This window comes from Sceloporus occidentalis, unplaced genomic scaffold (genome assembly GCF_023333645.1).
Source record: "Sceloporus occidentalis isolate IW3139 unplaced genomic scaffold, rSceOcc1.0.p SCAF_25, whole genome shotgun sequence".
In the NCBI taxonomy this organism is placed as follows: Eukaryota; Metazoa; Chordata; class Lepidosauria; order Squamata; family Phrynosomatidae; genus Sceloporus; species Sceloporus occidentalis.
Window position 1 is genome coordinate 10,235,495 of NW_028317005.1, and position 26,397 is coordinate 10,261,891.

A 26,397-nucleotide genomic window follows, 5' to 3' on the forward strand; every position below is an offset into this window, starting at 1 on the left:
GTAGGTAAGACATGGGGGTGGGGCCATGCAAGGGGAGAGGTTGCCACCAAAAAGGGGCAGGGCCAGCTTTGCATTGGGACTGGGCTAGCCCCAAACAGTATGAAGGAGAGCCAAGGAGTGTGGACGAGGGAGTGTCTGACTAAACACTACTTACCAGCCTAATGAAAGAGAAGTGGCACAAGAACCCGGGGAAGCAGCGCTTCACCCGTAGGCTCCAGGTCAAACCCAGAGATTTCCCAGTCATGCACATGCTAATAACCACAAAATGGCATGCCTTTGAATACTTTTACTGGAGTCAATTGATCCATGTTGGTATTTATCATCTACACATTTCTCTCCCACCAATATAATAGTGTACTTCAAAAAGCAAGAATATTTGGTTCTTGTAACATGCAGAAGAAAAAGCTTGCTCATAGTGATCGCCCCTCAAAATCAGATATAGTTAAAATATAAAGCTATAACACATTCCGTCTAACAGAATATGTAAAATCTGTAATTAGCAAGAAAATACATGCAAAATGCTAATGTTCAAACCTTTGATGAGGAACAATCATCTGAATTGCAAAGAAATGTTAGATGTTTATGGTATACGGATTAAACAGAGTAATGATTACTTAGTGGCTCCTCAGTGGGCTGATGTAGATGAAGTCAAATCACATAGAGCGATGATGAACAAAACTAATTGTGCTAGCAATACAGAGCCCGAGAAAAGCCAAGAACCCAACCGGTCTCACGGCAGGTATGTTCACTCCGAGGCAGGGTTATTGAGTGCAATTGTTATTGCTCAATGTTTTGTGGCATGGATTAGTAGGCTTAAGGATGTTCAGTCTGGCATATACTTAAAATTGTAGAAAGAAAAACCACAGGTCCTGCACTCCGAATGTAATTAGTATGAAATATATTTATTTCATAAAGTGCCAAATAATCCAGACAGACTAATTGCTTAACACATTTTTGGGAGTTTATGAGTAAGCGCTAAGTTTAACGCGAAGCACGTTAAGCAAAGTCTGGATTCTTTGGCACTTTATTTAAGAAATATATTTCATTCTACTAAGATTCTGGGTGTGGGACCTGTGTTTTTCTTTGTGCTGTTTCCATGTGCTTTGGAGAGGCGCTGAGGGTCCCAGGCGCTGAGCAGCCCAGAAGATTTCCTTCTTCTAAATCTCTAAATGCAAATGAGGAAGTGAAGGCGCAAAGCAGTTATCGTGAGTTGCAAACAGGTACATCAGAGTGCTTTTCCTACAAGAACTGAATCGACTACTTCTATGACAGATAGAAGTAATAAACAGAGTATAAACAACTGCCTATATGTTCTATGTTCTGTTAACATTTTATGGTGATGTTTATGTTTTGTAATAAAAAGCTTACTCTCACATTAATGTATAACCAGCCTACATGGTTATGTGTTAATCCATGCACCTGTTCCTCCCCATCTGAATGGTCACTTCACAGCTTGGTAACTGGTTAACTAGCGGAGAAAAGGTTGCATAACCTACCGTGCCCAATGTAAAAATTTGACATTTTTTCCCAAATACTTTGGGTTGAGTAAAGGTTTGAGGTATGGGGTGTTTGGGAAATTAATTTTTTGCCTTTTATTTTTGTTCACTTAGGTTTCTGACTCCTTGTACCTTGATCGTCACTGCAGCTGATAACAGAGCGATCAGCAAGCATCTTCGGTGTTTCCAGCGGTGTCAACTCCCCCAAGAGCACCCATTAACATTAAAGTGTTCTCACTGAGCGCCGTCAGCACAGAGCCAACAACGCTGACCTTGCTGTCCGAAGATAGCATGATCTCCCAAATACCAACAGAGAAATGTCCCCTCTGGTGCAAAATATATAGGGCATACTCTTTTGTCCGAAGGGTTGTCTGGGAACCTTTCCTTAGTACATAATAGTACAAGCCAACATCTTGAACAGATTAAAAAAATTGATATTGCTAGACATGTGTCCTTTGACAAGTTCATTTTAGTTGCATTTTGTGCTGGGAAGTTGTGAATTTTTTGTATTATTTTTAAGATGTAGACTGCAGTTTTTGGAAACAGACAGAATGCGAGGAGTGAAATAGAGATCAGAGTCAATGGTGACACCAACGCAGAAAATGTTACTAATTTGTTTTCTAATAAATTATGCTTTTTTATGCGTGTGCACTTTCAAATGTATTTTTACATACTGCACAGTATGTCTGCACCATCTTTGAAGGTTAGTGAAGATAGTTGTTCAGTTGAGCTAAAATGAGATAAAACATTTTAACTCACCAATTTAAATATACGTTAGGAAGGGCAACAATTTTCTCCTACCACTGGCTGTGTATAATGCACAGCTAAATCTTTAAATTCCTTCTTAGCAATTAAACTGTGCATAATGTTGAGCTAACTATGCCCTTCTCATAGGAGAACCCTGCTGGGAACCGGTCATAATTCATAGCAAAGTCAAGGAGTTACTCCACTCCCCTGCAAACTACTTTTTATTGAGTAAACCCCCTCTGAAAATGACATGAAATAGTCATGAAAAAGTCTGTAATCCACAAATGATACTTGCCCATTTCCGTGTCCAGTACAGAATGTTTCTTTTGGTTATTCCTCCATTCCATTAAGGCATCAGAAAATGATTTAGCTGATTCTGTTTCACAGAATTCCCCATGCATCAACAATCCACCACTGCCAGATTGTTTTCTTGATGGGGAATAAAATGCCTGTAAAAAAGTTAACAAATAATTATTTTTGATACCTTAATGCAAAATGCCAAATTGAAATCTTTAAGAATTTGCCTTATGCCCAGTTAGCCCGAATAACTTATTTTGGAATCAACAAGAGACTGGTAAAAGGTTTGGTTATGAAATCCAGTATTTGATTCCTAACACCCTTGGGCATTGAATGCTGGATGGTGGATTACCCAGTAAAGACTTTTACCAAGGCCCCTAACTGAAGCAGATGTCAGATGCTGAAATAGGGCAACATTTTCTAAATTATTTGAAGATTACTGTAGTTTTAAAATATATATATATTCTATAGGGCCGCCCATGTGCCTGTGTCAAATAACTGGATCCAACAGATCGGTAAAAAAAAAATCTACTGATTTGTGGCACTATATTATTATATATTATGATTATATATTCTGCTGTTCTCACCGTTTGTAGCATGATTGTTAGTAAACATTGTATATATTTTTGGTAATAAGCATAAAATGCTAACCTCTCCATTGTCATCATGTTTCAAACGAGAGGAAGAAATGCCGGTGGAACCAAAGCGGTTATTATCCTTTTCTGTTTCTAGTCTCTCTCTTGACTCTTGGCAACTCGGTTGTTTTTTAGGCTCGTGTAAAACATCTAATTTGCCATCTTGAGATCTGTACTGCAAATATGAAATATCACACATAAATTGAATAGCTAAACAATTTAGCTGCTGACATTAAATGCATGAAATTAGCAACCCACTGACTCCCAGTATGTTGTGGAGATATTTCCAATGGACACTTCACTTTTGCTGTACTTTATATGCATGCTAAATGTCTTGTTGAATTGTCCATACTTATCTCATTATTTAAAAAATATGCAAATTGGCACAGAAGAAGTGTACTTAAGGAAACCGCAAGCAGACGTGCCAAATTGTCTCTTTTACAGCAACATTCTCCTCTAGTGCTTAGAGTGCATTTATCTTTTGAAACCACAGTATAAAAGGCAGTGGGAGTCCAGGTTAGGCTTAAATTGTAAGACGATGTAAGGCTTCCCTGGATCTTGACATATTTGACTATACTTTATTAAGCTGTGCATATGTTGCTAGTTCAATTAAAAAAGTCTATGCTAGTTCAGCTAAAACGGCTGTCTAGCACGGTAGGCAGGTGTAGTGTGAAAAGCATTTACTGGTTATTATTAATGTCAATACTAATGAAGTCCCCATTTAACAATATGATGGATTCAAATAACCAAATGTCACATTGGTTTATTAACTCAAGAAGGCGATGGCTGAAGAGTTGTGGTTTCAACCTGCTGAATTCATTATGGATGATGATGGACCAGTCCTGTCAAGTTCACTGCATGAAGGACTGCGCTGACCCAGCACAGTGCATAATTCAATCACTCAGAGTGGATACTCACTGGGGTGTTTAGTTCTGTGTGTGAGTTGAAATCATATCTCTCCTGCTAACCCTCATGCTTACTCCCACAGTTAGATACTTGATAGAGGACTGGAAGCGCTATATCTAGAACCTCTAGTGACCACAGAAGTGAATCTTCATGGAAGGCCTAGCAACAGACAGCCATGAAGGGCAAGCTTAGACAAGTGTCCCATTAATACACCAGGCCGGATCCTATTTGACAGACAACATGCTCCATATTAACAATCACACTGGTCCAACAAACATTTACCAGCAATATTGCAAAGAAAACCTCTAATAGGTGCACATGATACAGCCAAGGTGCAAATGATGTCTGAAATGGTTTTTTTACTCTAGCTCTCCCTGTTAAAAGTAAAGCTGCATATGCTACTGGCCCAAAATATTTCAATGGTGCAGGGGGAAATTGCCTCCTTCCTAAGTGGGGACAGGGGTGAATCCAGAGCTGATCGCAGGAGGGGCACTCACACTAACACAACTTGGCATGTTAACCGACATGCACACAGACACATACCAACATTTACACACATTCACACAAACACACATACATGGACCCTCACATGCACACAAACACGCTAACATTTACACACATCCACTAACATATGCAGCCACGCACATGTTAACACACAGTCAGACACTCGCACTAGCACACACAGACATTCACAATAACACATACGCACACAGAAACTCATACTAACACACTCATCTGAGACTCAGACTAATACAATCACTTAGACATTCACACTAACAAAACCAGGCACTCAACAGTAACACATACACTAACACACCCAAACACACACTAACATATCCAAACACACATAAGCAGACACCCACCGTAACACATACCCACCCAGACACTAACACAACCAGACAAATTAACACACTGACACAACTGGACACACACAGACACTAAGACATAAACCAACTATCATACCCAGACACACAGATACTCACACTAACACACACACACACCCACACTACAAGGAAATAGGGTTTTTCCTTGGGATTGTCGTTATACAAGTGAGACGACTTTTAGTCCTATGGACATGTAAAGGTCTACCCCCTTCATCGTCAATCTCAAAAATAATCTATTTTAACTACATAGGAGGCAAGAGAGAAGAAGCATTGAGAGTGGACAGTGCTGAGGGAAAGAAATGGCATTGGTTGAACATGGCAGCAGGGAAAGAGAGTAAGCAGACAACATTAAATATATCTATAACTATGTGCAACATCTCTGTCTATATAACAATATATCCTAACACTGATTTTATGCATAGAATAAGAGCATGATGTCCATGAGACTGCAGAAAGACTTAAAATGTATTTTGTGTCACTGTCACTGGATTATGAAGTTTCCAAATTTCACAACTGTACATAAAAATTGCCAACGGGGGGGGGGGGATGTGCATGGACTAGCCCTCTGTGAAAACCAAATCCTGTAGCCACAGCAGTTTACATATTGTGGGCTGCTAGTGAGGTCTTGTTATGCCTGTTTTTTTGTTTTTTTTGACAACTGTGAAAATCCATGAAACTTTAGCCATATTTAGCTACTGTTCGAGCAGCGTTAAACAGACCAGAAAATTTCTCAATCTCGTCATGTTCCATTTTCCTAAACAGCTTATTTAGAGAGGCTTTCGTGGGGCAGCTCGAGTCTTTTTCTGCTTCAACAGATTTACAATGAGCAGCTGATCAGTCATGGACATGCAAAAGAATCAATTTTATTGGTGAAACACCAAGCAATAAAGAACGCTGACTTACATTTGAGTCTTTGACAATCTACAGAACTCCTTTTATTTTGATGCATGTTAATGTGGACGAACCATGTTGATGTAATAAACAGTAATGCTTGTGTTGTTTAGAGAGGGGAAAAAAAACATCAAGATGTTTTCCAGTTATTTAGTGGAGAGAATATGAACAGCAGGCAAAGTAATGTTCTAACATATGAGTGCTATGAAACCATGTATTGCATCTTGACTCACTGCTGTACAGGTGCAGTATTCCCCATCTCATGCATTATCCACATGATTTGCGTGCGCTTCCCCAAACTCACATGCTGATGGCTCATTCAGTTTCTGGAAATGTTATGTCAGATAATGCATACCGTTATAACAAGACTATGTTTAAGAAACCAGTGTGTATTCATATGCATGTACTGTTACTGCTTAGTGCAGAGGTTCCCACTGTATGACACATATCAGGGTATGGCTTAGGAAGTACCATGTTCTATTCTAACTAAGGAGATTCCTAAAACTTGGACCGTTGGTATGCCTTGATGACTAGGTTGGGAACTGACTTTTCACCTCCGGTCTAGTAGTCGATGAACCAGCCGCGATAGGACATTTACTTAACATGTTGTTTGAAATACAGGACATTCAGATTATAGACAGCCACTTACACTTGGATGCATTTGAAATTACAATAAGTTTAGTAAACCTCTAATTATAGGTTGAACATTAGTTTTATAATTTAAACATCAGGGGAACAGTGGGGCATATTTTCCGACGAATACCATAGTTTAATTTTACCTGTCTACTCATGTATTTTATTATAACCGCCAGAAGAATGTACATCTGGGACATGTGATCCACTTAAGATTTTATTTAATTAATTCCACTCCATTCTTCCCTTTCATTATAGCTAGTGAGGGCTCTTCAGATATCCATTTTTTTTTAAAATGCCGTTCATTTCTTAAAAGTCTGTGTTTCCGATTCTCAACATTATTTGTTGATCTAATTAGCTTAAAAGAAAGTGCTCTAGGCCTGTAAATACATTTAAGATGGCTGCTCCTTTACAGTTTAATTCAATGTCAGCGATGTTCAGAACCTCATTATGCTTGTTTCTGGAGAAAGCCGTTTACATGTTCTTCAAAACAAATAAAGAAGCATTACTCTGACTGATCGGGAAGACAACCAGTTTATAAGACTGGCTTTAGAATGGAAATTCTTGATTGATGAAATACTCATCTCCATAAAACATTGGAATTAAAAGGTTGTTCACTTAGGCAGACAGTCTTAGATAAATTGTCCCATTAAGACATGTTTTCCGCAATTCTCCAATTAGGTGTCTTGACAGCAATAGAAGGAAATTTCTTGTCCATTATATAAATAACTTTTGTAACGTTTGGTACCGGCGGTCTGTTTCCAACTGGGTCATATACCTCCACCAACTACAGAAATGAAACGCTGCGAGAGTGTTTTAACATCCCACCAGAATCAGTTCAGGATTTAGCTAAATCTGTGAATTAAGCTTTCACATTAACAGCAAAGCTTCTTTAAGACTCGATTTGGATTAACGTTTCTTGGTTAAATTAGAGCAATTTTAAAAGAATGATATTGACTCTATTTTTTTTTTTAAACATATTCATTATAAGAAGATGCACTCTTTACTTCTATATCTCACACCCTAGCTTAGTAGGCTCCATAGCATTGATTATATTCTTGGAACGAGTGTAATGTGAGCAGTAACTCAATGTGAATTATACTTAGACCATTGTGTTACTAGCCATGTAAATAACCGTACGTTATAGTTAGATGCTGTGCCTAATTGTAGTTTTATATAGCAAATATGCGTGAACCTCGCGTATAATCATTAATGATGAAACTACCTCAATTAGCTTTTTTATTTCGGACGAGCTATACATTTTAGATACTTTTTTTTTCACCACTTTTAATTGCTGGTGACAAAGGGTAATATTCTATTCTATTTTTAAGCTAAAAAACTGCCAAACTGGCTTTTCATGCATACACAAATTGTAAATGGTTGAATAAAACTAGTGATCAGAGCAACCATTGTTTAATCCTAAACTGCACTGCATATTCTTCAATGTCCTTGAAAAAAAATATTTCACTTATCTAGTAATTCTTAATATGAATTATATATATATATATATATAAATAACAATGAGGGAAATTAGGGAATTTCATTTTGTGACATATTTCTGGAATGGAAGCAAAACCAAAAAACTGTCTGTTTTATGTGGCCACTGAGGCAAAGGGTCTAGTTAATAAAAGGCACAGCATATCACAAAACCACAAAGTAGATCATCTTAAAACAGTGGTCTTGACACTTTAGGGATTAAATTGTCTACCGCTGTTTGTTAAAATATCACTAATCTTTGCTTTACTGATTATTATATTTTGTAATGATTTCTGCTTTGTTTAATTCTAATTACAACACCTATTATCCTCAGCTTTCCCTAAGTCACTGAACATGACAGTAGCTGTAATTAGCAAGAGCTGGAAGGATAAAAGTCTGTTAGTGGTAAAAACAGAAAATGAACTGGTATTTGCCATGTCAACACAAAATAGGAGGTGCGTACATTGTAGTTCTTACACTATAATTATGAATCATATTACTGATTTGCTATCTGTCAATTAAAATGATACGATCAAAGCTGCAAAGGGCCCTGGAAGAGGCAGGACTAATGCACACGCTGACAATTAATATTTCTAAACTACAGGTATGTCGGTAAATTACTGTGTTTCACGAAAGAGCTTTTCTGTGTGTATGTATCACATGATACGGCAATCTTGCTTACAGCGGCTATTTATGGAAATACGACAGCTTGTAAGCCCGGCAAATTACTCATCCACATACAAATAAATGAAAACGGACGAATGCCAGGTAAATTACGTCAAGGTTACATAAATTCAGGTCTAGGAGACATATTTAGGTTACGGGGATAGCATGATGCTGGGAGGAACATTCTTGGACGAATCATGGTAATTGTAAACATGGATAACTCAAGATTACAATTTGCACATGCAATCAATAAATTGTCAGAATGGGGGAAATTTGGGTTTGAAATAAACGCACATATTATACTATCACTCTACAGTAACAATAAAATAAAGTTTAACGTGTGGCAGAATCTCATACTTGTAATGCGCTCCTTTGAAAATAGGTTAAAACGCATTTCTGTTCGGAACGAGTAAGCCTACAGGAAAAAAAAAGATGGTACCTGAATAGGAGTAGATCTATGAAGCTTCAATGCCCCCTTCTGGTGAATTTTGGCAAAGCACGCAGAACAGTAATCTTCTCCGCACTCCAGGCATTTCTTAAGTGAAAGATAAAGAATAGAACAAAAAATAAATAAATAAATCGCCTTCAGCACAACGCACTCTTTTCATTATTTAGCACTTACTATGCATGTTATATTGTTTGTTTTGGTTTTTTTGCCAAGCATTATCGAGATATTGATCGCATTCTGGAATCAAAGATCATATAGAAAGAAAGAATACTTGCGTCTGTGTCGTACAAAGAGATGTTAAATGTAGTGCAATTGTATGATTTCAATTCAATATAACACAGAGGCTGAAAACGTGTTGTAATTGTAAAATTACAATATATATATATCTAGAAATGTCACCCTGCAGCAATATACAGCTAGCTTTACTAGAAATATTTTCTAATACTTCCAAATAAAATCCAATTAACTTGAGAATGTTTTAAATTTTTTTTAACCCATGAATAATCTGTTTAATGCGCACATTCAATTTATGATTGGTGATGGGTTCGCATATATAAGGCAGTAAGGGCCGCATACAAGACCATAGGTATATGTTGTATAAAAAAAAAAAAAGCTTATCCTAAATGCATCATTTATTGCTTAGCATCAAGAGAACAGGTTTATAAAGACACAAGACCTAAACCATCCACTGCTAGACACAAGAAGAAAAGGGATGAGCTTATAATGCTTTTAATAATGAAATATTACATAAAAATAACAGTTTAGCTATTATAAAAATCATTAAAAACGCTATTACTTAATTTATGAGGAGTTAACATATTCAGTTGGACTGCCCATTGAAATAAATAACTAGAGACATAATGTACACACTGGAAAATCGAGATGATTAATGATGGCTGGAGAATAATAGCTAAGATTACCTTATTTAATGGTTTTATAAGAAAAAGTACAAACACACAATAGAAACAGAACAGAGAGTGCAAACGTATATATCAAGCATCAAGGAAGAGGACTTAAGGAAATGAGATCATAGCCCCAGCATTTGTTCTCAAGGCCAATGCGCACAATATTTTGACGTGTGATGTTATTATTAAAAGAACATTAGTGTATGAATTGAACAGGTCTACACCGTTTGGAAAGATGCGCATTAATAAGCATTGATAACATGGAATGACAGGTTAGGATGGGTTCCTCGCGCTGAGCAAACAACGTGGCTCAGTCATTCAACAGTCTCAGCGCTTAGTGTTAAAGTAGCAAGTAGTTGTGAGAGTGACAGTAAGAGGTGTCAGAGGAGACTGAGACATCACAAATAATCCACCGAGACACAGAAATGTCTTCTGAACTACACTCAACCCTGCCAGGCCTGAAATAGCAATCTGCCAGATGAACTGATGTGCATTAAATTATAAAAGCAAGTCTGATGCTGCTGCAGGGACAGCAGAATATATATATATATATACACACACACACACACACACACACACACACACGTAGCTATGAACTCAATTAGAAGAAGATGGGCACGATAATAAGCTTCTCTTCAAAAGCTGGAAGGTCATCAAACGTAAACAAAGTCGATGTCTAAACTCAAGGTCTCTGTGACCTAATCAGTTCATTAAATCTTGAACAGATCTGATTTCTATGCCAGGAGAGTAGGAGTAGGTGGCTCAGATACCCCGCTGTCTTCACTGGCTACGGTAATGCAGGTACAAGCACAATAGCAAACTAAACCTTTTTACAGTTCTTTTAGATGCTTCGTTTTTTTGGGTTTGAAATGCAGTTTCAACAAATGTCGGTGTTTCACACCTAGCAGAAGTCTACACCTTTTTTTATATTTCTGGCAATCATTCTACCTTTCAGTATGAAAGCCCATCTGTCGCCTTTCACAAATCCTGAATTTCATTGTGTTTACGGATTAAATAATGGTGATATATATGTATATATACACTGGTAATATAAATAATGGTAATGTATTTATACTGGTAATATAATTAATGGTAATATATATGTATATATATCCTGGTAATACAAATAATGGTAATATATATATACTGGCAATGTAAATAATGGTAATGTATTTATACTGGTAATATAATTAATGGTAATATATATGTATATATATATATATATACTGGTAATATAAATAATGGTAATATATATATGTATTTATACTGGTAATATAAATAATGGTAATATATATATGTGTGTGTGTGTGTGTGTATTTATAATCATAATATAAATAATGGTGTTATATATATTTAAGTATTATACACCTTTGGTGGGATTATAAGGTGCAGTCTGGTAGCGTGTCCAACCACTCTGTTTGTTGAATATCGGTACTTTTTCTAGATTGAGACTCTAGAGGTGCGTGGCGGTGCTGCTGAATCTACACCTGGCCTTGACAGTCTATCCCATTTATATTTCACATGTTCACACCTGTTTGGTAGGCCTCATTTTACACATTTGTATTATTTGAGCCTGGGACTAGCTTAGCGCACCAACTTTTTTCTTTTCTCATATTTCACGTATGAGAAGCGCCAGCATTTACAAGCCATTTTTCAAATTCTCAATTTACCAGTTCCATGGAAGGTGCACCAAGAAGACGTGATGGACAAGGTATTAGGTAACAGAGGTGTCTATATTAATAAGAAAAAGTAAAGAATACTTTGAAGACATTTTTTGGCTGTTATACTTTTCTTTGAATGTGCTTGTTCTGACCCCCTTTCGTCTCTGCTTAATCACTTACCAGATGGCTGGCTCTTGCCCACCTGCCAGTCTGGAGTCCTGTTATTGTGTGTGTTCGGCATTGTGATCCAAATGATTACACACTCGCGCTTTTCCCCCCATGCCAGACATAAACCCACTTGTGCTCTGTGAAGGGCATGCATACTCGACTTACTGTTCCTCATGAAAAACAGTATGCAGGGGGTAGGACAGTTTTCGGGACCTTGACTTAAGTAAAAGGAGGCTGATCCACGAGAGTGGATTCTGTAATATTTTCCCTTAATTTATCTGTTATAATGGGGAACAAAAGGCCCTTTAGATCATTATTTGTAAAAATTGGGAAAATATTGTGGCAAAAAAAGACTACTCTGTGGTAGTAACAACCACAGAGAATCTCTCCCCATGAGTGAAATAAATTATATGTTTGTGGAAACTCACATCACGGTGCCATGTCCCCATTTACAGTCAAGGACATTAGCTGGTAAAAAAAAAAAAAAACAAGTTAATCACTCTAAAATGCATTTGCTGTGATAGATCACAAAATAATAACTGAAACATTATGTATTTACCAGCTTATTTTTCAAAATAACTACGACCGCTTCCAAGTCCATTACAGCACATTCCAAATGTATTATAAACACTGGTCGAAACCCAGTAGGACAACACAAATGGCAATAAATGACTACATACTGTACAAAATGTTTGCACAGAATCTTTATATTCAACAACTATGAAGGAGATTTCTAAAGAAGAGGTGGAATAACAACTAGGGGAACTAAACTTTTCCCCAGACATTAGGAAGCCATCCTGCTGACAAAGCTGTAGGAAAACTATAGCCAGGTTGTGTTAGAATGCAAGACAGGGGTGTCTAAAATCTCAAGCAAAAATATGACTTCAGTACATTAATAAACACCAATTTTTGGACCCCGCGCTTCCACATAAATCTTAAAGCAACAGTATCTCTATGAAGAACACTTCTCTTAACCAGGAGAAAAGAACATTTTAATGACGTATGATAGAGTCCCACAGAGCCCCAAAGACTTAGATGGTAGGGCAGCAGCCGGTTATAACAGTTTTCATGTCTGGAGCTGCTGTTTAACTTGACACAATGTTAAAAAATATGCTTCTAGTATGTATGCAAGCTCAGATACCCAGCAGGAGTGCCTGGCTGATGTCAAGAGGCAGTCACCAGGCAGTGGATCTGTTTGTATAGAAGGGGAATAGGGCTCAATAAACACTGCTATATTTATCCTAAAAAAACAAAACAAAAAAAAAACGGGCATGACTGCCTTTCTGCTTGCCGTGGCTTACAAGATCTTTTGCACAGTCTTTAAATTCTTAGGATACTAATTGATCGTTGAACATCGGTGAAAACCACTTTGTCCATCACATGACACGATTGCGATTTAGGTGCACTGCAAAAGAAGTGATCATTTGGCAGGTCCTGTTGTGATCTATATAACCCTTGTCTTCCTCCCCTAATGACCGTATGCTTAGCCAAACACCACCTTCAAGTACAGCTTACAGACACACTTAATAGGTTTTTTTAAGTGTCCATTTTTCAAACATACATCCCCATTCACAGCTGATGGTGTGTGTGGCATTGGCCCGAGGCAGCGACAAAGTGGAAAATATGTGTCACTTGTTAAAACACAATCTCCTTGTCATCGGGGCAAGGTCAAGTTGGTAAATTGAAGAATACAATTCAGAAAAAGTGTGACAGCTGCAAGAGAATATTTAACAAAATTGCCAATCTGAACCATGGGGCAGAATGAAAGGGAATTATGCATTTTAGATCTCATTAAAGATTTAAGATATTAACTGATGCCTTTAACCATGGACTTTCAATAGTATTTGTAATGCCGTTTTTTAAGTAATTATGACATTCTGCAGGCAATCACGTGGATAAAGAAAATGCCTGTAATTTGGATTGCACATACAAATACATGTAGACAAATTACAGTTCTTTTAAACATTTATAGAGTTAAAAAAAGCACAACACTAAAAATAGTGCAGAAACTAACATTTTTGCATACATACCAATAAAGCACTCTTAGATTCACATTGTCCACATGGTTTCCCCTTTATTTTAGGTTTTTCAGTCACTGTCATATTTGTCGGTCTAGAAACTGGCTTCTCTTTCCCAGGCTCTAGAAAAAAAATACAATCTGGTTTAATTAGGTGTAAGCATCAGCAATAGCCAGAGGAAAGCACTCCATCACATTACGGAAATACACAGAATACCCACATAGTCTGATAGAAACACATCACCTACTGACAAGCTAGCCACAAATTATCTTCCAATGTGAAGTTTACAATTACTCCAATCTTTAATATTCAGAATTAATTCTGTTCACAAGTCACCAGGCAACATATCCAGCCATGCATGTGTTTAATTTTACACAGCTGGTCACCGACAAGCGGGCAAGGCATGCACGGATAATGAAAACGAATGTGGCTACTGGAAGCAACAAGTCGACCCTGTAAGCAAAATACTTCAGCAATTTATTTCTAAATCCCTTTCAATAAAACCAACAGAGTTTGGGTTTAGGTGCCAAATTTCCCATTTGTTTATTTCATTTATTCAAGGGCACTGCACTACTCATATATCATACTAAAAGTCACCTATAAAAATTGGTATTCTGTAATAAGAAAATGTTTCTTATTCATTTTGATGACTATTTCCTCTGTTTTTCCCAAACTCTGGGTAATTATTTTCTACTAATCCTAGATAACCTATGAGGTAGAGGTACTGTTAGAAAAATGCTTATGTTATCGTAAATATTATTGCTGACAAAGACATAAGAAAGTAGAAAATGTCTAGTCTATGATATATGCACGAGTTCACGCCAACATATCTACTCTATGTTATTATATATATATATATATATATATATATATGTGCAAAGGGTCAAGTATAGGCCATTCTTAATCATGCAGCTTAAAGAGGCGTAACCTGCTTGAAAAGTAACCAATGCTTCGACTTTTGTTTGTTGTGTGCCTTGTCTCGATTATGCACATGATCTAAATAAAGGAAAACTCTTTCTGAGGAGAATTCGACCATTATTTCAACCAACAGGTACACTAAACTGCATTATAGGTTAATACCGTATTTGCTCGATTATAAGACGACCCTGATTATAAGACGACCTCCCAAAATCTGAATATTAATTTATGAAAAAAAAGAAAAAGGCCTGAATATAAGACGACCCTATAGGAAAAAAGTTTTACCAGTAAATGTTAATTCATGTAAACTATGTGAACAATTGTTTGTTAATAAAAGCTACGATTGAGAAAAATATTTTGTTTTTATTTCCTTTTTTTTTTTCAACCTGCCCCCCCTTTTAACCCTCTATATGCCACTGTGCCCCATGATATGCCTTTTGACCCCCTATGTGCCACTCCGCCTCCAGAAATGCCTTATACCCCTATATGTCACTCTGGCATTTAGGGGGTTAAAATGCATATTATGGGGCAGAGTGGCACATAGGGAGGTATAGGGCATTTCAGGAGGCAGAGTGGCATCATGGGCGTAGGAACCCCTAAAAATCTGGGGGGGACAGCATTTTCCACCATCATATCCCCACTTTCTCCCCATCTCTCACACTATCTACCCCCTCTCACACTTTCTTACTATCTACCCCCTCCCTACCCTCCCTTCTCACACTATCTACCCTCTCCCTATCGCCCCCTTCTCACTAGCTACCCTCTCCCTATGGCCCCCTTCTCACTAGCTACCCTCTCCCTACCCCCCCTTCTCACCAGCTACCCTATCCCTACCCCCTTCTCACTAGCTACCCTCTCTCTACCCACCCTCTCCCTACCCCCCCTTCTCACTGTCTACCCCAGGGGTGTCCAAGTTTTTTCTGCAGTTGGCCACTTTTGTATACGTGCGCGGGCCACACTCATTTTTCACTGTGAGAAAATATGGCCTTTAATAAAATATGCAGATTAAAATAAAGTAAATGACACAAAACCTTTACTTTTCCTCTCACTGATTTCTGGGCCTAGAAGGTTTTGTGACTACAAATTCAGGACTCAGGATAATTAAAAATGAAATAGTCCTATTTATTTTAGGGATCCACCAAAATGAAAATTCTGGACCAAAACATTCACGGTTTCAAGGCCAAAACCGAAAATGACCCCCCCACCTTTAAAATTAATAAAAACTCAATTTTTTTATAAAAGTAGGTAACACACCACAATTGGACAAAAAAATTAGCAATATGACTTGGCATGATAGGAGTGTGATTGCTACCAGCAATCACACTCCTATCATACCCAGGCAGCCAGTACATGCTGGTACAGGGTGGCTGTAAGTGATGTGCAGACCCGATATTGCTGCCAGCATCAATACACAAGGGGGGCAGCTAGCTACGTTTCAGCATGTACTGGCTGACTTGGAATGATAGGAGTGTGATTGCTAACAGTGATTGCTAACAGTGATTGCTAACAGCGATCACAGTCCCATCATGCCTAGATTCCAGCACTTACACATCCAACCAGTAAATGCTGGAACCTAGGCATGATGGGACTGTGATTGCTGTTAGCAATCACACTCCTATCATGCCAAGTCAGCCAGTACATGCTGGTACAGGGTGGCTGTAAGTGATGTGCAGACCCCATACTGCTGGCAGCATCAATAGGCAAGGGGGGCAGCTAGCTAGGTTTCAGCATGTACTGGCTGACTTGGCATGATAGGAGTGTGATTGCTAACAGCAATCACAGTCCCATCATGCCTAGGTTCCAGCATTTACTGGTTGGATTCATTCATATACTCATTCATTCACAGTAACCGCATGAGTTACTGGGGGGGGTCTGTCCCCCCCGGTTCCTACACCCATGAGTGGCGTATAGAGGGTTAAAAGGCATTTCTAGAGGCAGAGTGGCATTAAGGTGGTTAAAAGGCATTTCACAGAGCACTATGCCTCCAGGAATGCCTTAAGATTGCACATAGGTGGACTTTATTTAACGAATTATGTGACTTCTGAAGGTAATTGGTTGCACCAGATCTTATTAGGGGATTCATATCAAAGAGGGTGAATAAATATGCATGCTCCACCAATTTTTTTAAAACAGGTATTTTCTTCATTTCACTTCACCAATTTAGAGTATTTTGTGTATGTCCTTTACATGAAAATTCATTTTACTTCCAGGTTGTAATGCAACAAGATAGGAAAAATGCCAAGGGGAGTGAATACTTTTGGAAAAGCACTGTACCTTATACAGGGCAAACAGCTGGGATGAACACGTTAACTTTCCTATGTATTACAAAGGACCAACACCATTGAGCTTCTTCTGCAAGAAGACGTGAGCAGGCCCTCCATAATACTGCCGGTTTAATGTGCTATGTTGATGAGGATGAGATTGGGTATATAGTGGTGGGTGCAAGGAAGAAACATGGGTTATAGGGATGCTCTTAAGCATATCTTTTTTTTTTTCACTGTGAACTTGGTGACATCATGGTATATTGATTTTGTGACATCAAACAATAATAAATGAAGTAGCTAAAATCACTCCCAGAACAGACTCGGTCACCATGCAGAGCAATTCAGGCTGTGCTGAAGGTCATTGATTGTAACAGCTTGATAGTACTGCTAACCATGTCATATATTGTTTTGGTAGGCTGAGTGCAGGCCTTCATCATGAAAGCCTCTCAAGCAATAAATATTACAGTTGCTTCCTGTATATCGTCTAAAGGCCTTTTAGAGACTTCAATTCAGATAAATGTATGGATAGCTGAATAAAAAGGGTCTCTATGCGTCAGCCAATTCATGGAATAAAAAACACACACAACCATAAAGTAATATAAATGGTTTATTTAAACCTATTCTAAGCGGTTATAATAATAAACGTGCTGACCTGTTGGTAATTAATAGTTTACACATGTTTCCCTTATTTACCTGGTATTGGATTTTTGAGCACTTTAAACTTTATTTGTCCAGAGGAAATCTAGAATATAAAAATAAAACCTTAAGTACATAATGTCATCATCATTTGATAAGATTTCAAGACGGTAAACAGTCCATCAATTTATTAACTGTTGTTTTGTACCTTAGTGAAGCAATACTAGAGAGAGATGTATTGCGGCATAGAAAATTATTGTACAAATTATCATTAAGTAACAATAGATGATTCAAATATACTAAAGCTGTGTTAAAATATGTAATATGGTTTAAATGTTTCAAGATATTCTAATTCTATAATTCTACCTGCTTGGATCTTATTTTTACTTTACTGAGATGGTGGTAGATAAATGGAAAAACCAATCCCATCAGAAGAGGCAGAGGCTGATATAGTAAGGGCATTTAAGCAAGCATGGGATAGGCACTCTATCTTGATTCTAAGACAAGATCAAGGACTGATCTTGTCTTAGAATCAAGATCAAGGACTGATTGGGAGGACTGGGTGCGCCGAATGGTTCTCCTCTGCCATCAAATTCGATGTTTCTATTGTGTTATGGAGTAACAAGGAGTAAAGTATGCTAATTATCCCAATCTGCTTTTGGAACACAATAGGAAATACCCCATGATGCATTTAACCTGCTCTCAATATACTGGGCCTGAACTGGCCAACTGGCACCCCAGGCAAATGCCTGTTGGGCGATAGGGGCAAATACCAATACTGCTGCTCCAGTATAACCTTCTGCCTAACTGGTTGATCATTTCAATCCCAAACTAATATATCAGGGCTGATTTCAGTATAGGAGTTTTGTTGACCGGTTTGTTTTGTTAATATGTTTATAATGCAGGGGATGGAGTTAAAAAATCCTGAAAATCTGAGTTATACTTGCTAGGTTTGCAGGTGAGTTGCAATATTTTAATTCAGCAATTCCACTATATAAGGTTTCATAGGAACACAAGCCAAAGATGACCCTGCATAATGTATATTCAGTGTCAAGAGAGCTCTTGAAGATCCCTTGGCTCTTGAAATATGCATCATACAGGACCAGTTCAGCCCTTCTTCAACAAGATGTGACCCTTCACAACGCACAGTAATGTCAGTGTACAACGCTGCTGTCAGGTGAGATAATTAAACACAAACCTGACTATAGAACATTCTGATGACAGCTTGTAATTCTTCTAGGGAGAAATCCGAACAGTTAAAATAATTCTACAAAATAGCAGCTCGTCAAACTTTCTCTAATCTCATCAAGTTTACCGCAGATGCACTTCCAAAGAAACCTTCAGTGACCCTTCACATTCTTTAGAATTAATACCTTTCCAATATTTTCTTTATCTTGATTATGGAACTGATACCCAGCTTGGCCAGATTTCCAGTGGTATCCATTTGATCGCCTGTAAAGTAAAAGTACTGCATGGATATAAAACTAATAATATCACATGATTTAGCTTTCTCTGCAAGAAGATATCCATTTATTTCAAGGTGTTATTAGGGGAGCAGCAGACATTGCAAACAAAGAATTCTATGTGGTGAGCATGGGGAGTGGGTGTTAAAGCAGGTTTGCGGGTTAGTATGTGTGTGTTTTACATACAGGGAGAGGAGGCACCACAGGGGCCACTAACCCTAGGGTCACCGCTGATGAAGCAATTAACTTACTCTCGTTCTTCTTTCTCTCTACTCATGCTCTGACGTAGCTGGTTTAATTTCTGCTGCATCTCTTGGTTTTGCATTTCAAGCTGAAGATTCTCCACACGCAGTTTGTGTATATTTCTAAAGAAAAATTGCATTGCTATGAATCCTTTAAAAAAACAAAACATTTTATGTAACAGCTATGTAGACTGTTAAGGGGACTAATAATAATAACACATCTTCCTTTTTTACTTCTTTTGCAAAGCTATTTTTACCTTGGATTTTTTTACATGCAAAATGCATTATTTTACATTTATCAACATTAAACTGCAGCTGCCACACTCTCTAATTAATCACTCTCCATTAATCGAATTTTCCTAAATCATTTGCCATTGGTCTTGTTCCACCAGGAATGATAACAGGAAGATATGGGGTTACGTATAAAGGCAAATTATGGTGCAAAGTGGAAAAACCTATAACAACCCATAAAATACTTCTGCTGATTGCCCCACTTCACTCCTTCGTACTTGAATTGCATTACAGTATATACCTAACCCTGTCCTGGGCAGGCGGGCAGAGGGAACGGTGTTTTTTCCTAGCACTACCGAAGATCTCATCTTACTCTGATGAGTATAAAACTCAGTGAAGTCATTTGCACTGTAGAAACTGAAAAAGATCATCTGACTAATTTGGTTCAGGCAACCTGGGGATTCTTTTTTATTTAAAAGGTTCAAGGTACTTTAATTTCGAGGTATTTCAGGATTCTAGTCATACTACTTAGCTATACACGTGCATAATTACCTATATCCCAACAGATTCGTTATACTTACTTTGCTTTTAATTTGACAGAGCTTCCACTCCTTGTCGCAGGAAGTGTTACAAATTCGCTGTTCATGGCTAGTTAAAAACGACTCCTTTGCCCGTTGGCACGCAAAGATCCTGGGCCTGAAATAGGAGGCAGGGATTCTTTTTAGTAATTAGTTAGTCTACATTATTAGTGATTAGCGATATTGGAAAAAACGTCTGGGCACAAACAAAATACATAAAATCGCAAAGAATTCAATTATCTGTATTCTGGCAGAATCCCTTCATATACATTCCTCCTTTTCCCAACTTCCCAGATATTGTCAGTGCAGGAGACGTGTTCAGCCGAACACATCTGCTGCCATATACTATACCTACCGCCGGTCAGAAATATCACACCACGGAAGAGATGAGACTCCATAAGGAAAATACATCTTTCCTTTTTTAAACATTGAATAAGGCATATGAAAGTACTTACAAAGTTCATTGATTGTTTAGAGGGCAGCCTGGGACTCTGGATTAACCATATTAATAAAACTATGGGGTTTAATAAACAGACTTATTCTTCTGCAAAATCCTCTGATATTTCACAGTTTATCATTTATCGGCGCGAACAGGACACCCACACAAAGTATTTACATTTACATACAGACAGACAGACAACCTTGGGTTTCAAATCCGAGCATGGTTGGACCTCCTAACGTTATCGCTGTTCCTGAGACATGCAATATAATTGTTCATAATGTTAATCCGCATCCTGCTTTGTGTTTGCCCCTGCCAAGGGCTTTGTTCTAATCCTTTCAGGGGCACCTTAGACTCTCCTCAGGGGAACAGATTAGTTCTAAAATACTTACCTGGGGTGAATGAGGCCACTGATAAAGCTTTGTAGAATCACAAAAATAGATATTGCAAATATCTAAGAAATACCGAATAAAATAATGCACTAATATCGTTGGTGTGTCTAACATTAAAAGCATATGCCATAATAAGGAAGATGGGTATCTGCTATGATTCACACTAGATAACAAACCAAGGAAAGCAATCCAATACTCTGTTCCAATCATCTCAAAGGCTGTTACCATACAATGGATAATATATGGATAGAGTAGTAATGGAAATCAGATAATCAGTAAGGCGGATGAAAAATGGCCTTCCTTTAAAGAACATCCCAGCCATCATTTGCACTTTAATGCCTATGGTAGCTTAGGATCACCTTTAAATGAAATTACATGCGCTTGATAGAACATATGTCCTGCTTGCCAGTGCAAATGCCAGTCTGCTACAGCCCAGAAAGTACTTCCTTTGATTTAAATGGTAATGTTTTCCCGCCAGTGATTGGTTTCATGTAACCAAAACTGGCGCCAAACCCCCTAAGAGGGAACTGTATGTAGCCGTGTTAACAAAGTGTGTTTCTTTCTTTCCTTTTGTTTCAGTGCCCCCCAAAAAAATCGATGGCGTTGGGTTAAGGAATGTAAAAACTCAACAGTGTTGCAGCTATTAAGGGAATAGGAACTGAATGTTACTGGTACAGGAGAAATAATGGCATCACAGCACAGCTAAGCAATCTTATTGCCTATCGCTAGGGCTAAGGGAATGGACATCTTTTAGTGAATCTTCTAGTTGGGAAGATGCTCTTTAGATGCTATAATGTATCTAATATCATATGTTTGGAGTGCGTGATAGCTCGCTATCAGCCAAAGCTCTGGGTCTTCTATAAGCCATCCATGGCTGATGTGAGTGTGATAAGCTTTGTTGTTGGAACTCCTCACAGGCTAAGATTACTTTCAAAAACACAAAGTGGAGACACGTACCTAGTGCACGTCACATGTTTCCTATTCATGACCTCACCCTTCAGCCAAAATGTGGCCAAGTATCAGAATGAATCTACTTTAGCAATGAATTGCCAACACTAAAAAGGTCAGTGGATGACTAATTTGCTGTGATATTTCTTGTAATCAATAAACTCCCAAATCTACCCTTATAAATGTCTCTGTTCTTAAACAATACAAGTCGAAACATTTTCCTTGCTTGTGTGGCCTCTCCAAAAGCAAATAAAAAATACATAAAAAGGTTAAGTGGGCCTTGTAGTTTTAAAGTCTATTTTAAGACATAATAGATTTTCTGAAATGGAAAAAGTCAACTGCATGGCAGGGTGTTGTAGCTAATTCTTTTCCATATCAATGCTGATTTCATACTGATAGGCTAAACTGCAATTTTTCAGAACAAGTCCATTGAATCCTGAAATCTCCTTGTACTCTTCAAATGAGCAGCAACATTCTTTGAACTATAAGAGGCAGTAAAGAAAGTGGCAATGCAGTTTGTAATCCGTTGTTCAAAATAGTTTTGAAATGCCAGCGTAGTTGTTGTTAAAGGAAGTATACATAATGCATGAATGTCAAATATAATCAGTTTTTGAAGATCCTGGCATCAACCCCGATTCCTGAAGGTCACTGGTCTTCAGGAGTTGCTTAAAAGTCAGAATTTTGTATCAAGATGACTTTCTGCTTTAAAATCATATAGAGGAAAATCATCAACAAAGGATTCATGTCTATGTAAGCAGAAAGCCAAAGTAAGTTAGCTTATCTCAAATAGTTTAGATCCTTCTAAAATAATGGCATATCATTTGTTTTCTTCATATTGAGAAGGTTTTCAGGGTCATGGCAGGTCATCACAATGTGGTACTAGGGCTGTGAAAGCAATCACAAGACAAACACATCTTTCAATGAAATTATTGGAAAAAAAAACCCACATATGTCTGTCAAAATGCTTTATATTTAACAATATGTTAGAAATATTCAAAGGGCGAGAGGCCATTGTTAGCCTTTCATTGTCAAGACATTGTTATCCAGCTGGAAGCCTGTATACTGGACGTGACCTTTGTTGGCTTTTGTACAATCCTCTTACAGTATTTTTATTTTCTTACATCAATAGCTCATAGATTCTGGATTTTTTTGTCAAATTTCAAATTCATATCCCTCAACGTAAAAAAGTTGGGCACATTGAGCAAAGGCATTTGGGAAAAACACTGTCAAAAACGCTAATTACTTCTCATTAAACATTCTGTTGTTAGTAGAGCCCCTACAAACTGCTCAAAAATAGGGCTGAATGTCCACTTCCTGATTATGTTTTTTTATTTGAAATCCCTGTGTGTCCTACGGTTATTTTCGTACCTTTAGTTTAGCATTTTGTAGCTATCCTAGCAAAGGATTCCATCTGGAGCAACTTCAAACTATTGATTTCACGAAAGATGCCCGGTATATGATTGCAGGGTATGATGAGGAGGCTTGTAGTTCTAGACAGCAAAACTGTCATTTGTAGGACAATGGGTGAAGGAGATTTGGAATGTAAAAATTCAAGTAAGCAAATTGATTTCCACACATTTAACTGGAATTAGCAATAATTAAACTTGAGCTGTCAATGGGGCTACGTTTGGAGGAGAAAACAGAGAGAGGCAGGATATCAAAGGAAAGATTAAATACATAATAGGAATCAACAAAGTGAAATATATAGGAGATGAAATGTTAGGACAAGAGCTTACAGTCTAAAAGAATCTTAGAATTAATTAAACTTAATTAAACTTGGCACTTTAAGCCCAGCGGCCGCCTGATGACATACAGTGGATATAAAACGGCTACACACCCCTGTTAAAATGCCAGGTGCTTGTGATGTTAAAGAATGAGACAAATAGAAATCATGTCAGAACTTTTTCCACCTTTAATGTGACCTCTAACGAGAACAATTCAACTGCAAAACTGAAATCTTTGAGGAGAAAAAAAAACCTCAGAATAACCTGGTTGCATAAGTGTGCACACCCTCTTATAACTGGGGCTGTGGGTGTGTCCAGAATTAACCAATCACATTCAAACTCATGTTAAATAGATCTCATTACACACCTGCCATCATTTAAAGTGACTCTGATTCAGTTCAGCGGTTCTGGTAGGATTTACCTGACATTTGCTTAGTTGCATCAGAGAGCTTCCAAAGCATCAGGGATCTCATTGTTGAAAGATATCAATCAGAAGGGTAAAAAAGAATTTCCAAAGCATTAGATATGCCATGGAACACAGTGAAGTCATCAAGTCGAGACAATATGGCACAACAGAGACATTACCAAGAACTGGACGTCCCTCCAAAATTGATGAAAAGACGAGAAAAAGACTGGTCAGTGAGGTTTACAAGAGGCCTACTGCAAGAATAAAGGAGCTGCAGGAGTTTCTGGCAAGTAGTGGCTGTGTGCTACATGTGACAACAATCTCCCCTATTCTTCATATGAATGGACTATGGGGTAGGGTGGCAAGACGGAAGCCTTTTCTTACAAAGAAAAACATCCAAACTAGCGCTGCAACTAACGATTATTTTCATAATCGATTAGTTGGCCGATTATTTTTTCGATTAGTCGATTAATCGGGTAAAAAAAAATATGCAAATTTTTCGTTTATTTTAAATAAAAACTTATAATTTACCATGGCATTTCACGATTTGCCTTCTTATTTTACTGACATAATAATTAAAGCTATATTTTAACAAGAACCCAAAAAATACCAAAAAAAAGCTTTACTAGTAAATATTCATGTAAACTATTTTTGGCCAGTTATGCACGTCTCACCCCCAGCTTGCCTCTCTGCCCCTATATATGCCTTATACCCCCTATATGCTACTCTGCCCCTATATATGCCTTATACCCTCCTATATGTCAGAGATGCCACTGTGTCCCCTTATACCTCCTATATGCCACTCTGTCCCCTGATATGCCTTATACCCCTCCTGATATGCCTTATAGCCCCCTATATGCCACTGATATGCCACTCTGTCCCCTAATATGCCTTATACCCCCTATATGCCACTCTGTCCCCTGATATGCCTTATACCCCCTATATGCCACTGTGCCCCCCTGATATGCCTTATAGCCCCCTATATGCCTTTTACCCTTGATATGCCACCATGCCCCTGATATGCATTTTACCCCTATATGCCACTGAGATGCCATTGTGCCCCCTGATATGCCTTATAGCGCTCTTATGCCACTGTGCCCCCCCCTGATACGCCTTATATCCCCTTTATGCTACTGTCCCCCCCTGATACCACTGTGCCCCCTGATATGTCTTATGTGCCCCCCATATAAGAAAAACTGACATTGCTAAAATAGTTTTTTATATTTATATTTATTAAATATAGACAAAAAAATAAATACACAATACAATATAAATATATATAAATATATGGACAATATAAACAATAAATCAAATATTACAGACATCAAAAAATAAAAAACAGAAATTAGAGAATGCACATAATTAATAGATCCCGCAAGAATTCTACCTGCCCCACCAAGGGTTAATATATCAACAGAAGAAACACAGGGCAAATGAGCATAAAAATAAAGATAATACTTACCCAGTGCTGCTTAATTGTCCTGTTTTTCTTCTGTTGATATATTAACCCCTGGTGGGGCAGGTGGAAGTGGCAGTGAGATGAAGTAGCGGAGGTTGCGCACATCGCACACTAAAATCCAAATCCCCTGCAGCGCTGCACGGGACCTGGATCCTCTCCGGCAGCCGGTAGGGGTCTGTGCGATGCGCGCAGACAGCCGCTTCTTCCCTCCGCTTCCGTTGGGGCTTCCATGATGGAAGCCGCGCCGGAAGGTCACTTGACGACGGGTTCAGTAATAGAAGCTCCAGCGGAAGTGGAGGGGAGAAGCGGAGGATGTCTGCGCGTTTTGCACAGACCCTCACCGGGTGGCAGAGAGGATCCAGGTCTCCTGCAGCTTTGCGGGGGGTCTGGATTCTACAGTTATAATCCGATCTCTATTTGAGATCGGATTATAGAAGGGAGTTTTTCAGAGCATTTGCTCTGAAAAACATCATTTTATAAATCGATACATTTTTTTTCAACTAATCGATTATGAAAATCGTTGACAACGATTTTCATAATCGATTATTATCGATTCGTTGTTGCAGCCCTAATCTAAACCCGGCTGAAACAAACATCGAGTCCCCAAAAAGCACGTGGGAAAATGTGTTATGGTCGGATGAAACCAAGGTTGAACTTTTTGGCCATAATTCCAAAAGGTATGTTTGGAGCAAAAACAACACTGCACATCACCCAAAGAACACCATACCCACGGTGACGCATGGTGGTGGCTGCATCATGCTTTGGGGCAGTTTTTCTTCAGCTGGAACCGGGGTCTTAGTCAATTATGAACAGTTCCAAATACCAGGGAATTTCGGCACAAGACCTTCAGGTGTCTGTTAGGAAGA

At 38.2% G+C, this 26,397-nt stretch overlaps 1 protein-coding gene across 1 annotated transcript in view; it reads right to left on the minus strand.

Annotated features, from left to right (window-relative positions):
* Positions 1–20,231, minus strand: part of LOC149300378 (zinc finger B-box domain-containing protein 1-like) — a 64,817-nt gene extending 44,586 nt beyond the window's left edge. Inside the window, exons 1-7 of the mRNA XM_089485323.1 lie at positions 20,167–20,231; positions 19,364–19,477; positions 19,023–19,101; positions 17,707–17,755; positions 13,844–13,953; positions 3,192–3,350; positions 2,539–2,692 (exon numbers count right to left, since the gene is read on the minus strand). Of these exons, the coding sequence (XP_089341449.1) occupies positions 2,539–2,692; positions 3,192–3,350; positions 13,844–13,953; positions 17,707–17,755; positions 19,023–19,101; positions 19,364–19,477; positions 20,167–20,231 (730 nt within the window). The remainder of the gene's footprint in view (positions 1–2,538; positions 2,693–3,191; positions 3,351–13,843; positions 13,954–17,706; positions 17,756–19,022; positions 19,102–19,363; positions 19,478–20,166) is intronic.
* Positions 20,232–26,397: the final 6,166 nt, after the last annotated feature.